At 37.3% G+C, this 15,636-nt stretch overlaps 1 protein-coding gene across 1 annotated transcript in view; it reads right to left on the bottom strand.

The window, feature by feature from the left end:
* Positions 1-433: 433 nt before the first annotated feature.
* Positions 434-15,636, bottom strand: part of GABPB1 (GA binding protein transcription factor subunit beta 1) — a 46,345-nt gene continuing 31,142 nt past the window's right edge. The window contains exons 7-9 of the mRNA XM_075006540.1: positions 14,243-14,428; positions 13,009-13,124; positions 434-2,185 (exon numbers count right to left, since the gene is read on the bottom strand). Coding sequence (XP_074862641.1) covers positions 2,033-2,185; positions 13,009-13,124; positions 14,243-14,428 — 455 coding nt within the window. The 3' untranslated portion in view covers positions 434-2,032. The remainder of the gene's footprint in view (positions 2,186-13,008; positions 13,125-14,242; positions 14,429-15,636) is intronic.

Genomic DNA, 15,636 nt, shown 5'->3' with positions numbered 1-15,636 from the left:
CTCTAGCCTGTATGCTATGCACTTAGAAATATGGCACAACACATTTCTGTCAATCCCTATGCAAAAATATGCTGAGGGAAATATTCATAGTGAAATTTAAGTAACTATTATTCACACTAGCCAATAAATACTTAAAGTGTTTCCAAAAAGGAGCTGAATTTACTTATATGTATTCTTCTTAAGTCCCTTTGCTATATTAAAAATCTTGCAAAATACTGTTTAGAGCTTTTTGCATGATTCATGAATGGCCAACAGAGTTTACATTTCACAAATTCAATTCTCTTCTCTCTCTTCCCCTCACTCAACCCCAAAGGATAATCTTACCACTTCATGTGTTACTCAATATTGTTCAGAACCATGATACAAATTCAGATCTTTACTGTACCTATAAAACAATTCAAATGTATTTGATTCTACACCGTGAATATGTGGAAAAGATATTTAATTGTAAAATAGAAAAAAGTAGGCCAGAGTACAGTTTTAAGGGCAATGCCTTTGAATACAGGCTAAGTAAACTAGGCTTTGTTTAAATTTATATAAACAATATCATAAAAGCAGTGAAACACAGAAGGACAAAGCAAAACACAAATATAAGACAAGTTATGTTTTACAAAAAAGGAACCTGCACAACAGTTCAAAGGTTAATGTAACACAGCATCAAACAGTCATAAGGCAGCATGACCTAATTATGGGACTAGGAGCCAGAAACTCCCTAAGTTCTATTCCTGGATCTGCCATTGACTTATGTGGTGTAGGGCAATTCACTTAACTTCCCTGTGTCTCACACCAGTTGCAAAAGGGATACAATAATGTTCCTCTTCCACAGAGGACACAGTGAGGATTAATTCTTTACTGATTACACACCTCTTTGAAAATGTAAAACGCTATATGCTAAGTACAGATCCCTGCATGGAGAGACACATGTATCACAGTGAAGCACAATGATGCTAGGTAACAAGAGCCCAAAAACAACATCAAGCTTTCAGGTCCAGATGCATAATTTTAATGCAAAAGTCTGTGTATAAAATTTGTCTTTGAGAAAACGTGAAGACTACTGGGGAAAGAGCTTAATGAGACTATGTTAAAAAGAGATGCTATGTGGGCTCCAGTCTTTCATACTTCTGTACTTTAAAATGTTTGCCCATGGAAGTTATAAGACACAGAAAAGTGAAGTTTCAATGCCCCCCACTGTCAACAGTTTCAAATAATGTCTATTTTATGTAATTAAGATTTTTTTTTAATTTTTACAAATTACATCCTTCCAAGAAATATACCATTCACAATAAAACTGGCTGGCAGCTTACTTCAAATTACATTTGGACTGAACATTTTTCTCATAATTTTCCCTCATCTTTACCAAAAAATATCTATGCAAGATGTGCGTAGAAATTATAAAAACATGCAGCATATGTACAAACTGAAAAAGTTTAAAAAATATTAGCTCCATATGCATGTAAGTCTACTTGGATATATCTGAAATTAAATATAAAATTTTCACTTTCTAAAACAAGGATTTTTAGAAAATCTTAGACAACTCTTTAAAGTTGTACAAAGTCTTCTACCAGGAAATGTCATATTCAAAAAGAGATCTAAATTGTTCCATGTGGGAATAGCTGTTAGTTAACTTTGTCACATAATTACTTTTCAAACTGTCAATCTTAATCAGCAACATCACCCTTAAAACTGTTCTGTTTTTCAGAAATTAGATTTATACTAAAATCCAAAATTTCACAAAAACACTGGCTTCTTGTGTTTCTGGATCCCTTCAAAAAGATTTATCAACTCACTTTGGAACTGTAAAAAAAACAACTATTTACAGTATTTCATTTTAAATACTTTTCACAATTTCTAAACTCAGCTTTTATGTTACAAGAAATTCATCAGAGCTCATGGCTTAAGTCCAGTTATCAACCTGTAGCATCTTTGCTATCATGTAATCCCATTTCTGTACCTATACAGTGTACAGTTCAAGATTGTACTGCAGTTTTCTTGACTGAAAGTAACAGACTTTATAATATGTCCATTTCAATATTTAAACAGCTTCTTTATTACTCTGGAGACGGGTCATTGCCTCTAATTTCTGTCGATAGGCCTCTGCTTCTTGCTCTTTCTTTAGAAGTTGCTGGCGATACTTTTGTGCTTCTCTATTTGCTTCATCCAGCTGTTTCTGTAGAGTTTCTCTTTCCTATTTAAAAAACAGCAATATTTTGTCAAATTCACATTAAATACAAAATAAAATGTCAGTTTTTCCACAGCCAAGATATATGGCATCACACACAGAATCAGAAGCTAGAAGGTACAGCCTTGCAGTTTATTCAGGCAAAACTCTCATTTAAATACTTGTGTAAGTAAACAATGAAAGACTGGGCCCGACAATTCCTTACAAGATTCAAATATACTAAAAATACTTTCAGTAAGCATGTTATTTTATTTTCTCAAGGAAAAAAAGAAATCCTTGGAAGAAATGTTGACTATTAGCATACAGTTGTCTGATTCAGTTTCCAGAATCTGAATTTTTCTTAAAAAAATCTTAAAACTATTTTAAAAAAGACGAGCACACCATCCCTATCCAAACAAATTTCCGTGTGTGTGTGTGTGTGTGTGTGCACGAGAGAGAGAGAGAGAGAGAAATTAGGCACAGAAATACATCTTCTAGGGACCAATTCTACATCATGATAAGAATAATTTCTGCCAAGATCAATGGTTGTTACTTGAATGCTGACATAGGAGAATCAAAGTTCAGAACTACTACCCTGATTCATTCATTCACCTCCTTCTTTTTCTCTCTCACACACACACACAAAACTCATATTGTGAAGTAGAAAAAAATTGGACCATAAGAAAGGTTTTGTGTAGCTGCAGTAAAATCAATGGCATCGTGTAGTGTAAAATAGCCACCTCCCCCTTGCCTCCCCCCCCACAAAAAAATGAGAGAGCATGTGCAAATATGGTACAGCAATGTACGAAACTACTAGAAAACAAGAGGGAAAGAAGCATTTCTCTACTGCATAGTAAAGTTTCAATGCTTTATCAAGTTAATGTTCAGCTGTAAACTTTTGTAAGAACAACCACAACATATTGTTCAGAGTTAGGAACATTTCAGAATTACTAACAGCCTCCATTTCCAAGGTGTATGTAACTCATCGAGCTTCTACTATACTACCGTGTCACTAAACCTGAATTCTTTCTTAGTTTGATAGTCAATGAAATTCTTAACTAAACACCCATCAGGCAAGCTCATCTATTCAGTCATAGCACATTGGCTGATTCGCTTCCCATTGATGGAAAAATTCTTATTAACTTCAATGGTAGTAAGACTGTGCCCTTTACTTCTATGCAGCCCATTGGATTGTGTAATTTTAACTAATGGCTCTCTGTGCTCTAAAGTGATGGCTGCTCATTATACAATTATCTGTTATGTTCTCATTAATTTAGAAAAGAGACTTGAGTTTCAGCCACTGACTACATAATCTAAGAATATTTTGATTTTTTTCCCCCAAAAAGAACACTGGAATTTTGTGAACTAAAAACTGTTTACCTAAATTAAAAAAGAAAACAATCTAGCCAAAGTGACTTATAGTTGGCTATCCTACAAACCAACTGTCTGCCATACCTTGCATCTGCTATATTTAAATATGATGTCACAGAATGGTTTCAAGGTAAAGAGGGATAATTCATTTCAAAGCAGGAAACATGTTCTATGTTCCAGGAAACATAACTGTAAGTACTTCTGTTGTACTCAGCCATTAATGATGTAAATGCTGCCACCTTGTTTGATAAAGAAGAGCCACTGTGACACACTGCATCCCACTGTAAAATGACTGTCTCAGAAAATAGCTTTGTTTTGATCTTCACTCAAGCAGAAACTCTTATTAAAATAAGTGCACCATACTTTTATGGATAAGCCAATTTCTGATCCAATCAATCATTCATTCATTCTTTTCACTTTCGTTACCAAGTAGTAGTTGTAGAAGTGACTCTCACAATATTAAGCTGCTGTGCAAACCCTTGGTAAAATGCTGGTCTATTAAATAAGACAATGACACTATTACAACACTCCCTCACGTATTCTCTTCACCCTGACAGCTCAAAACTATACTATTTCAGATGTCAAGTAAGTGTGAAATACTTTTCTGTAATACTTTAAAAATAATTTTATTTGGTAGCTCAATAACTCTACTCCTAACCTATTTGCATGATTAGTACCCAAAAATATTAAATATAAAACGCATCATATACCTTCCATTTCCTACTGTTCTCAATGCTAGAGTTATACTTAGTAGTCACATGTGGTGCTGAATATGTCAGCGTATAAAAACAAAGATGAGTACTAATGTTAGCATCCGTGTACCAGAAACAATGGGTGAAGAAGAGATTTTATTATGTTCATGAAGTTTAATAATCAAAATAGAGAAGGAAATAAACTACATATACCATAGTTATTTTACATAGGGCTTTATATAGTATTGAACACCGAGCTGTATTAGGGGAAGGTAAAATCAATAGCTTTGTCTTAATTGGAATATGCACTAAAAAAAAAGCTCCACCTTAAAAAGGTGATGATCTGGACTACTCATTTGACAAGCTAATCTGGCACTCAGATTCAAAGTTTATGCTCTCAGGAATCAGAATGCTGCCTTGTAAGATACCTCGTGAATGGTTAAATAATAAACCAACCCATCCAACCATTGGACTGGCCAATGATAATTGCCTTTTGAAAAATAAACATTTAAATCCACATATTACAGTACATGTAAAGTGCAATTTTACTCTGAAAAAATATAATGCAAAATTAATTCCGTGAAGATACAATTCATGCTTAAAGGACATAAAAAAAAAATCAAATTTTCTTAGTTTTAGTGAAAAGATGACTTTTCTAACTGCCACTGCTGCAAACTCAACCTGAAGTCTGAAAATTAACTGTGCTCTTTCTAGCTTGTCATTATCAGTAAATAGAGGTTCTACATCTGGAACTTCATGAACAGACAATGCAAGATGTGAACTGAATTCACCTCTCTCTCACAGCTACATTTTTCTGCAGTAGAAACAGAGGAAATAAAAGCCTCTTTTACAGGAGCTAAATTGTGCTTTTAAATTATTATTGATCTGGACTAACTAAAGCAAGCACAGAACTCTAAATAAATAAAAAAGAGCAAATCCACTTATAACAAACTGACCTTTTAAAAACTCTCCACATAACCACACTTTATGTACCTAAATGAGGGGAAGTGAGACATAAAATGCAGATACAGGTTCAGCCTCTGAAATTCAGGATTCTCTGTTCCAGCAACATCTGTGGTCCTGCAACATCCAACAGGACCACAAATGTTGCAGGAGCTGAGAGCCCTGGTGGCTAGGAACAGGGGCCAGCTGGGAGTCTGGCGGCGGCAGCCCAGCCAATGACAAGAAAGTTACCAAGGGCTGCAGAGCCCCTGCTGCAGGCCCATCCACTGGTAGGGAAGCTGGTGGCAGCTGGGGCGGTCTGGCTGGGAGCCTCAGCCAGGGCTGGGAAGCCACAAGTGGGCCAGCAACCAGGAGCCCTGCTAGACTGGGAGTACAACCCAGTGGCCAGATCTAGCCAATGGGAGTGGGCGACAGCGCAGTGCCCAGCAGAGGAGCCTTGATCTCCCCTGGTTTGGCAAACTCCCTGGTTCAGGACTGCTCAGGTCTCCAGGGTGCCAAACCAGCAAGGTCCAACCTATGCACCGATTTCTAAAATGAAAGGAAGATCTGATGGTGTGTGCTATGGTTTAGTTCAAAAACTAATGTCAGTAAAAAAGAACATGAATATAGAAAAACTTTTCTTTTTTGGAATATGAGTCTTCGGATACAAAGGAAGGTCAAAACTGTAATGTTCAAAAATTTGATAGGGAAAAACAATAAACCACCAATTAACAGGAAAGACAGATTTCCCTGTTCTCAAGAAACAGCCACCATCCAACTGCAGTTTCACATGGAAAGCAGCAAGTACAAGAAATAGAAAGGAGGATCTTGAAAAGATAAATACTATATACACATAAAAATATAAAAAAATATAAGCAGAGTAGATAGACTGAAGAAATCTGTAATATAAGAGCGAAGAAAGCCCCAAAGGAGAATCTTCATCGATGTCTTCATCAGAGGATCTTTTCTTTCCTGCCATGAAGGTGCTAGAGATCGTGTATAATGCCCATGACTATTTGATAGATGAAATTTCTTAAAGTTATGTAGGGTTTATTACAGTAAACCTCTGCAAAACAGGTTACTTTCCTGGTGCGGCCCTAAACCAAAAAGACAATATTTGGCTTTTGCCACAGCTAAACAGCACACCTATCCCTCAATTTACAAGGTTTCGATTTATGAATTTTCGCTACAAACAATATAAATTTATATCTACTTTTCCATTTATGAACATATTTTTGCTACAAAGAAGAACCAACCTTCATCTGAGCATCCACTTCATAAGTAACAAATGGGTAGGAATACAGCAGTACGTGGTGCTAGGCTGACTCACTTCCCTCAGCCACCCAGCTCTTCCCAGATGGTTTGCATGCTTCGCTGTGTTTGTGTTATCTTGACTGTGAGCAATATTAATTTTCAAATATCTTTGAAATTTGTGATCATCATGGGTCCTAGAAGTGAAAAAGATTCTTCAGGAGCTGCCACTAAGGCCAAGAAACGAAGAAAAGCAATATCTGTGGCTACCAAACTTGAAGTTATTAAAAGAGCTGAAGAGGGCCAGCAATCTAAAGATGTATGTTTGACAATGAACTTGGCACCTTCGAGAGTGCTTACAATCTTCGTGCAAAATGAAAAGATAAAAGAATGGCAGCAACTTATGTTGCTGAAGCTAAAAGTTGCATGAAATAACAAAGGCCAGGGATGCAACAATGGGTAAACCTGAAAGACCTTTAATACACTGGATCAACAGCCACAATGAATGCAACATAACTTTGAGCTTTCTCATCATAAAGAAGAAAGCCTTGTCTTTGTTTAAGGACCTGAAGAAGAAAGCCAAGGAAGACAGGCAAGCTGGGGCCACTGAAGTAACGTTCAAAGCAAGTCACAGTTTGAGCACTTTAAAGTGTGTTCACATTATCACAGTTTGTGTGTTACGGGCAAAGCAGCATCTGCTGATATTCAGGAAGCTAACATTTTCCCAGCCACACTGTAATGAATAATTGATGATGGATATTCTGCAAAACAAAGCTTTAAGGCTGACAAAACCAGGCTTTACTGGAAAATAATGCCATCTCAAACCTTTATTTCCAGGGATAAAACAAAGACAACAGGTTTCAATGCCTCGAAGGATCGACTGACATTACTTCTTGGTGGAAATTTGGAAGGAGACATGAAACTGAAGCCTCTCCTTGTTTATCGTTCAGAAAATCCAAGGGTGCTTAAAGGCTTAAACAAGGCAGACCCATGGTCTGGCACTCTAATCAAAAGGCAGGGTGATAAAGCCGGTTTTTGCTGATTAAATAACAAGCTATCTTTTATCATCTCTAAATATTGTGCTGAAAATAATCTGGGTCGTAAATATCTGCTGATCCTCGATAATGCTCTCAAGTCACCCTATCAATGTTGAAAACTATGCTGAGAACGTTCAAGTGGGGTTTTTTTGCCCCCAGTTACCACTTCCATCCTTCAGCCAATGGATCAAGGTGTCATCGCTACATTTAAAGCTTACTATCTGCACATGAAGATGAGGTATCTCGTATCTTCATCAGACACAGAAGACAAACCAAAAATTAAGCATTTGTGAAAGAACTATGATGTCAAGATGGCTATAGAAAATATCACAACTGTATGGAATATAATTACTAAAGTATCCTGACTGGTGATTGGAATGATCTATTGCTGAAATATGTTCATGATTTCCATGGTTTTGAGAGTGAAGTAAAAGACATTCAAATTTGATCCTGCAACTGGCAACTGAAGCATGATTCAATGAAGTAGACACAGATGATGAATATGATGAAGACCCGTTATTGTCTCAGGGTGAAGAACTGACTGATGAAGAATTAATTCAGCTGGGTGCAGAAAGGTTATCAGAAAAAGAGGAGGAAGAATTGGTTGAACCCCAAAAAATCTGGACACTCAAACACTCTCAAAATTCTTCAGTGCATTGAAAGCAGCTACACAAATTCTCAGTGACAACGACCCAAACTTAGATCAGAGTTCAGCATGCAAGCAACACATTTATGAAGCCGTTCGATGCTATCAGGAGTTGTACAACAGGAAAAAGACAGCTGCAGTACAAACTTCAATTCTATCATCTTTTCATCCCTGAACCTCATCACTTCCTCCTAAAGCCTCATCACTGTCACTGATCCTCAACCTCAAAAGCTGACTATAAAACTCCAATTAAGGAGGCTGAAGTTGCTACGGACCTGTTTCCGATGATGACGACAAGATGATCCCATGGAACCTGCATCACCACCACCTTCTTCACCACTACCTAAGAACTTACTAGTGGTAATAAATGAAATAAAAAAGCAATAAAGTATCACTGTCCTTATTTTTAGGACTGTACGATATTTTAACGTGGAAATATATTGGGTGATTTTTTGGGGAGTCTGGAAACAGTCAGAATTTTTTACATTGAAATTAATGGGTATTTCATTTTCGATTTATGAATTTGCACCTTACAAATAGTTTTCATGGAACAAATTACATTCATAAATCGAGGAATAAGTATACTTGAAGGAGAAAGAAATCACTTCTTTGAGAAGAATGAATTTCTTGTTTAAGAGGAAATAAAAAGAATATATCTTGGATGTGAACTCCACTAGTCTTCTTTTGGAAGAAATAGTTTCATGCAGGAAAGGATACAGATCATATCACACTTCTAACTGGGTGACTACTACAAGAAAGATAACTTTGATGGTTATGAAATATAAAATAAGATTCCCTTATGGGTTTTAAAGGAGCTTTGATATGAGCACAGAGGTTCTAAAGTAAAGTACCAAACAGCCATCCAATACTTTGTGATTCACAGTATTAAACAGCTGACAGCTCTGAAGAAGTAGGTGACATGAAGATGTACAGCAAAAGTATGTCAACTGTTAATCACAACTAGGGCTCCAATGGCTGACATTTGAATGTACAAATAAACCTTATATTAAAAACATACAGTAAGAACTCAAGGTTGCTTTCAGTGACTGGGACTTCTGAAACTTACACTGAATACAGAGGCTAAAAAGACTGTAGATTCAACCTTCTGGCTTGTTAATATTGGCAGGTTCAAGCGAAGATAAGTGGATTCCTAAAGAATGAGAGCAGCTATGAGCTGAAAATTGATTTTTAAAGCACACTGGACAACCAAGGCCTTCAAATTCTTAAGGGAGCACTTAGAATCATCTTTACTTGAAACCTCTTGACATATTCCTGGCCATCTTGCTCTAAGTAGGGGAACAGGATATCTACATCCAGACCCTTGATAGCTGAATGAGAGGGCACTCATGCTCCAAACAAAGGAAGCCCAATGCTTGGCACAACAGAGAGAGAGAACTGATTATTTCTAATCCCAACATACAAGTCCACCTGATGGACAACCTGATTTAGCATACACAGTTGAGCGTCAATAGATTTAGTAGTTGTACCTTTGGCTGAATGATTATTCCACTTGAGCTTCTCTCTGTACGTTCTACTTCCCTTAACTGTAGATGGCTGAAGTGAGCAGGAGAGCCTTTTCTACTATGAATGGGATACAGAAGGACTTGCTCCTGAGTGAGGAACTCATATCCTCCTCTTTTTCACTCTCCCCATGCTGCATATATGAACTGAAGTGCATTTGTTGTATTCTTTCTGTATTACTGGAGTAAAGAGGAAGGGCAGAAAGTGCTGAATGGTCTGTGCCCACCACCCTCAGCTTGATGACATTCCTCCTCATTTCTCACTTAACTCAAAGCTCCCAACATGCTCTAAAGCCCGTGTATGTAACCCAGCTATGAAGACAAGCAAGAGTTTTGATTCTGAGTGAAGGGGGCTGATCTGAGATGATTCTGAACAAATCTGTTTTAGGGACATCTGGCCCTTGGCCAATAAGGAAAACAGATGGAATGAGAAATCCTTTTAGAGAGGAGGAAGGCTTGAATGACTTTGGGTTCAATGAGCACATCTTAATGCACAAGCAGTGTTCCCTCTAATCTTTTCTATCCATGTGTGGATTTTTTCTATCCATGTGCAGAATAAATTTTTGTTTACCAAGGTATGTGTGAATGTGTACCACCAGTAGGAAAAAAAAAGCCTAGCTGTGGGCACTTTACTGATCAGATGGACAGCATTTGAATCTCTCCTTTGCGGACACACAAACACCCATCTTACAGGGAAGACTGTCCAGGAAACTAAGCATGTTCATGTCCATTCCAAAAGAGATTTCAGGAGGTTGTAAGATTTGTTCAGAAAATAAAAGAATGAGCAATTCTGATGTGGTGGATCTTGTGAATAAACCAGGACCTCTTAACGTGTGTCACGCTTTTCCTAATCCACTTGTGGAAAAGTGAAAGTCAAAATCGATGATGAATAACTGTAAGTTATATATTAATTTACAGATAAGTTAAATATTAACTTGACCAGTCAAAAAATGAAAGCCTGCCTAAGTTCAATTTTGCCACTTAAGTATGTTACAATTGTCTGGGACTTCTGACAATTCACACTTTGATTAATACATTCTTATGATAGCTCAGCTGTCAAATTGAAAACAATTAGCCAAAGTCTTCATCCTGTAACTATTAAAACAGGAAACCTTTTCACTGAAGTCAAAAGGAGTTTGATTTACATAAAGATTTCAGAAGTACAGCCCTCAGTATATAGATGTGCTAAAAACTTAAAATAGTGAAGACATGTTACTAGCCCTAAATAATGGTACCCCATTTTGTTTAAAAATCAAGTAACAGAAAGGAATGATAAAGAAGTTTAAAACATGTTACTCAAGAAGAGATGTAAGTGTTCTTCAAATATTACATTTTTTATTGTTTCAAACATTGATCATCATCTGCTTTTTAGCTCTGTCAACAACATGAAGTAGCTTAAAGAGGCACTAATCACTAAATGTTTCACTTAAGTATATTTCAGTATACTAGTTGAAAAACCTTGTTTAAAATATATAACTTAAGCTGACAATGTCAATTTGAAAAAAAATATTTACAGTACAATTTTTATTATCTGATAAAATGTGCCAGTTATTCAAGCTGGGGCCATCCGCGGCCCCACTCTGACACCCCTGACACCCTTATCAGGCACCCGGCACCGCTCTGCCCACCCCCCACCGCTCCCACCCCACCAGATGGGCAGCTGACCCTGTGGAAGCCACAGCACCCACAACAACTGGCCCTTGCCAGGCAACGAGACCCAGCAAGCCAGCCCATGGGCTGGCATGCCGGTTAAGTGAAAGTACCACTTATTGGAATGCTATATAACACAGATTTGAATGTATATTACCGTTCTGTCTTACTGTATTTAGAAATGAACAGATTCCTTTCTTAAATCAGTTGTCATTTTGATTAACATACCTGTTACGTTATTGGAATCAAGGAACTATGACTTTCTTTACTAAGAAAAATGCAGGCAGGATTTTTTAAAAGTGTGAACAGAAGTTTTGTTTTTATTATAAATCATACATTTTTAAAATGTGCAGCAAGAAAATCTTAATTGTGTGATAGTAGCCCTCTCAACACAACTAAAGGGCAGAATGTACTTCATGTGATGGAGAGAAAAAAAACTTGTTAAGAAAATGTTAACTATAACTATTAGACATTCATTACGTTTCCTTCCAGAAACTGTACAATAAGGCGGCACAGAACAGTATTTACTATAAGAAAACTAGGACAAAATACATTGTGAACAAAATACTGTAATGTTCACAGAAACAACACAATTTGGCATTTACAGTCTAATCAGCGGAGACAGCAGTTTTTGTAGACTTTAATCGAAGTATGTAGCAGGGATAGAGCAAGGAATAAAGAGGATGCCAATACACAATTATGGATCTAATTTTTATTTTAAATTAGGACTTCCGCACCAAAAGTTCAATATACCATATGGTGCAATTTGATGCTTTATTCATATTTCTGCACACAGTCAAAAACTGGTCAAGATCTGAAACATTTTTATAACAGCAGGATAGAACCTCATAGTTTTGTGATTTCACTCGGTAAATATCTTACCTAGATGTCATTAATGGTAGAAATCATGATATATTTTCAGTAATCAAGACAAATAAGTTTTTGAGAGAGAGATGTAAGATGCCTACTTCTCATTCATTGTTGATGAAAAGTCCTATTATGGCATATATCCACATCTAGTTTTAGGAGTTTACTGGTGATATTAAAAAAAAAAATTGACCAAGTACAAAAATAAATGATATCGATACATGCAAATGGGCAACCTGAGGTTTGAACATACGTTATATACTTCTTATGGCAATTATGTAAAACACAAGGGTGGTGTCTACACTATCCAAAAACTTCAAAATGGCCTTGCAAATGGCCATTTCGAAGCTTACTAATGAAGCGCTGAAATACATATTCAGCGCCTCATTAGCATGCGGGCGGCCACGGCACTTCGAAATTTACGCGGCTCGCCACCGCGCGGCTTGTCCAGACGGGGCTCCTTTTCGAAAGGACCCTGCCTTCTTCAAAGTCCCCTTATTCCTATGAGCAGATGGGAATAAGGAGACTTCGAAATAGGCAGGGTCCTTTCAAAAAGGAGCCCCGTCTGGACAAGCCGCGCGGCGGCAAGCTGCATCAATTTCGAAGCGCCGCAGCCGCCCGCATGCTAATGAGGTGCTGAATATGCATTTCAGCACTTCATTAGTAAACTTCGAAATGGCCATTTGCATGGCCATTTCGAAGTTTTTGGATAGTGTAGACATAGCCAAGTTCTGGTATAAACAAGGGATATGGGAATATGAACAAGTTATCTTCATTCTGTGGTTTCACAGAAACTCTGCTATAAAACAAGAATCAACAAAGCATTTAGTTTTGAAAATTCTGGTTAAATGACATCAGGTAATAGACTCCTTACTTCTATTTCTGCAGACTCCACACGATTTTCAACAATCTCAATGCACTGCCTCTTGATTGGTGGTTCTTCACTAATTACAGTTTCTTCAGCAATATCTGTTGCCGGCACTGTTAATACTTCAATAAAAACATATTTAGCTATATAAATATGAATAGAAGGGCCAGTATTTCAATTGCATAAAATGAATATTCTACTAAACCAAAAATTCTACTTTCAAGAGTAACTGAAAATCCAGATTTCCAGATAGAAAAAACACAGCTAATTGAAATACTCATTGGCTACAGTTACACTAGCAAATTTTGCTGGCAAAACCCCGGTTTTGTCTACAAAATTTGTGGAGCATGCACACACAAAATTCATTTTGTTGACAATATCGCAATAAAACACAGCACTTTTGCCAGCAGATTTCTGCCTCAAAGCTTTGAGGCAGAACGCTGCTATCAACAAAAAAGCTGTGTGAACGCCCCCAGGGAGCCTCTCTCAATAGAGCATCCAGAACAATGGGCGGCCCTGTCTGCTGTGCTTCTGAGTGCCTGTTTTGTTGACAGAGCAGCCAGGCTGTCCAGCTGCTCTGTAGACAGAGCAGAGCACTCTCCCAATTTCCTTTTGTGTGAGGCCGCTCTCTGTCAGCAGCAGTTTTGTCAAGAAAGCTGTTCCGACAGTAACTTCTGTTGACAAGAGTTCTATAGTGTAACCATAGTGATTTAATAACAGAGAGAAAGCCGTGCTAATCTATATACTATCAAAACAAAAAAAGTAGTCCAGCAGCACTTTAAAGACTAACAAAATAATTTATTAGGTGATGAGCTTTAACGGGACAGACCCACTTCTTCAGATCACAGCCATACCAGAACAGACTCAATATTTAAGGCACAGAGAACCAAAAATAGTAATCAAGGTAGACAAATCAGAAAAATATTATCAAGGTCTGCTTTTTGATTTGCTCACCTTGATAATATTTTCTTAAAAGGACCCCCGTGTAGCCACGCCAAGCTGCAGACGTTCGAAAGCAGCGTTTTTGAAGCAGTGCGGCTGGAAGCGTCCTAATGCTAATGAGGCACTGAATATTCAATTCAGCGCCTCATTAGTGATCTTCAAAATGGCCATTAGCATGGCTATTTTGAAGATTTGTGCCAGTGTAGACATGGCCAGCATGTAAAAAGTCATACATTTTCTTGAACTATCAAGATTTTAAATTGATTCTTCATGTTCATATCATCTTGTTTCTACTCACCTTGCTGTCCATCTGGCATGGTCACAATGATTGGCTGACCTATTCCACTGGTTGGAATTGAATGGAGGTTACCAAGCTGAATACCATCTGTAACTATAGTAATAACTTGTTGACCTCCAGAACTGACAACTTGCTGAATTGCACCATCCACAGATTCTGCAGTCACTACTTCTTCTGTAGCCACAACTGTTGATAAAGCATAAAGGAAGTCAGGGTACTTACAGTTTAAAATCTGGAACTCAGAATTTAGTAACTATGAGGAATCTTTCACATGCCACCTTAGAATCCTTGTTTCTTCTACAGCTACAAATCTAATGCATTAACAACATATTAATCATGCTTACAGGATTTAATCCAAAACCCACTGAAGTCAATAGTTCTCTCTCACCAGGGCAAGAAAAGTATGAAATTTAAAAAAAATATATATATGTACTGGTAAAAATTCTGCCCTGAGTGAAGTCAGTGTGATTAAACAGTGCAGAATTCAGCCCAAAACAATATAATCTATTTTTAGTTTAAAAAAAAAACAAAAACAAAAAAGTGAGCAGTCCTGTAGCACCTAAAAGACTAACAAATTTATTTATTAGGTAATGAACTTTCATGGGTTAGCACAGAAATTATACTAACTGATGTTATACTGGCGCTGCTATTCAGTTGCAGAACATTATGAAAGAACTTGCAAATGAAAATTTGTTAGTCTTTAAGGTGCTACAAGACTGCTTGTTCTTGTGAGTAACAAAGCTATCCCTCAGACGATATTATTATTAAGTATTTTTATACTTTGTACAATAATTTTGTACATCTTGAGTAAAGGTTGAATCTCACTAATCCAGAACTCTCTCGTCCACAAACTGCATAAACTGGCACGATGTTCATAGGTGTGGCCAAGTTTCCCATGGTCCCATAAAGTTTGTTTACAATCACCAGTAAGTCTCTCAATGTTCTGTGCTCTTATTTATACCTAAATGTCTTCTAAGAGCCCAGTAAGCAGTGGAAATGTTGGTACTGTGCTAGTAAATATTGATTTCCCATTGTCCAGCAAATTCTCTCGTCCAGCACTGGTCAGGTTCCCAAGGTGTTGGACAACAGACGTTCAACCTCTACTGAGTTAGGTATTTGCAAGGCAGCAGGAGTGAGGTAAGCTTTTTTAAGACTCCAACAGCCCTAGTGTTGTCTGCACGCTGCTTTGTACATTAGGCAGAAAAATTGAATAAAACACTTGTTTCGTGACTAGAGTCTGCTGAAAAGTGCCATCAGATCTTTCAAAGGTCAACTTGATTTTTAATTCAATAATTTCTTTACAAAATGGTAACACAAACAAAAACAGTTTTTCTGTTTTCCTTCTGATGTTTAGGAAAGCCATCTAGGTGGGTCTGAGAGCACCACTATTTCCT

This window comes from Carettochelys insculpta, chromosome 12 (assembly GCF_033958435.1).
Source record: "Carettochelys insculpta isolate YL-2023 chromosome 12, ASM3395843v1, whole genome shotgun sequence".
NCBI lineage: Eukaryota > Metazoa > Chordata > Testudines > Carettochelyidae > Carettochelys > Carettochelys insculpta.
The sequence above is the reverse complement of the archived record's forward strand: the minus strand, read 5'-3'. Positions and strand labels throughout refer to the sequence as shown.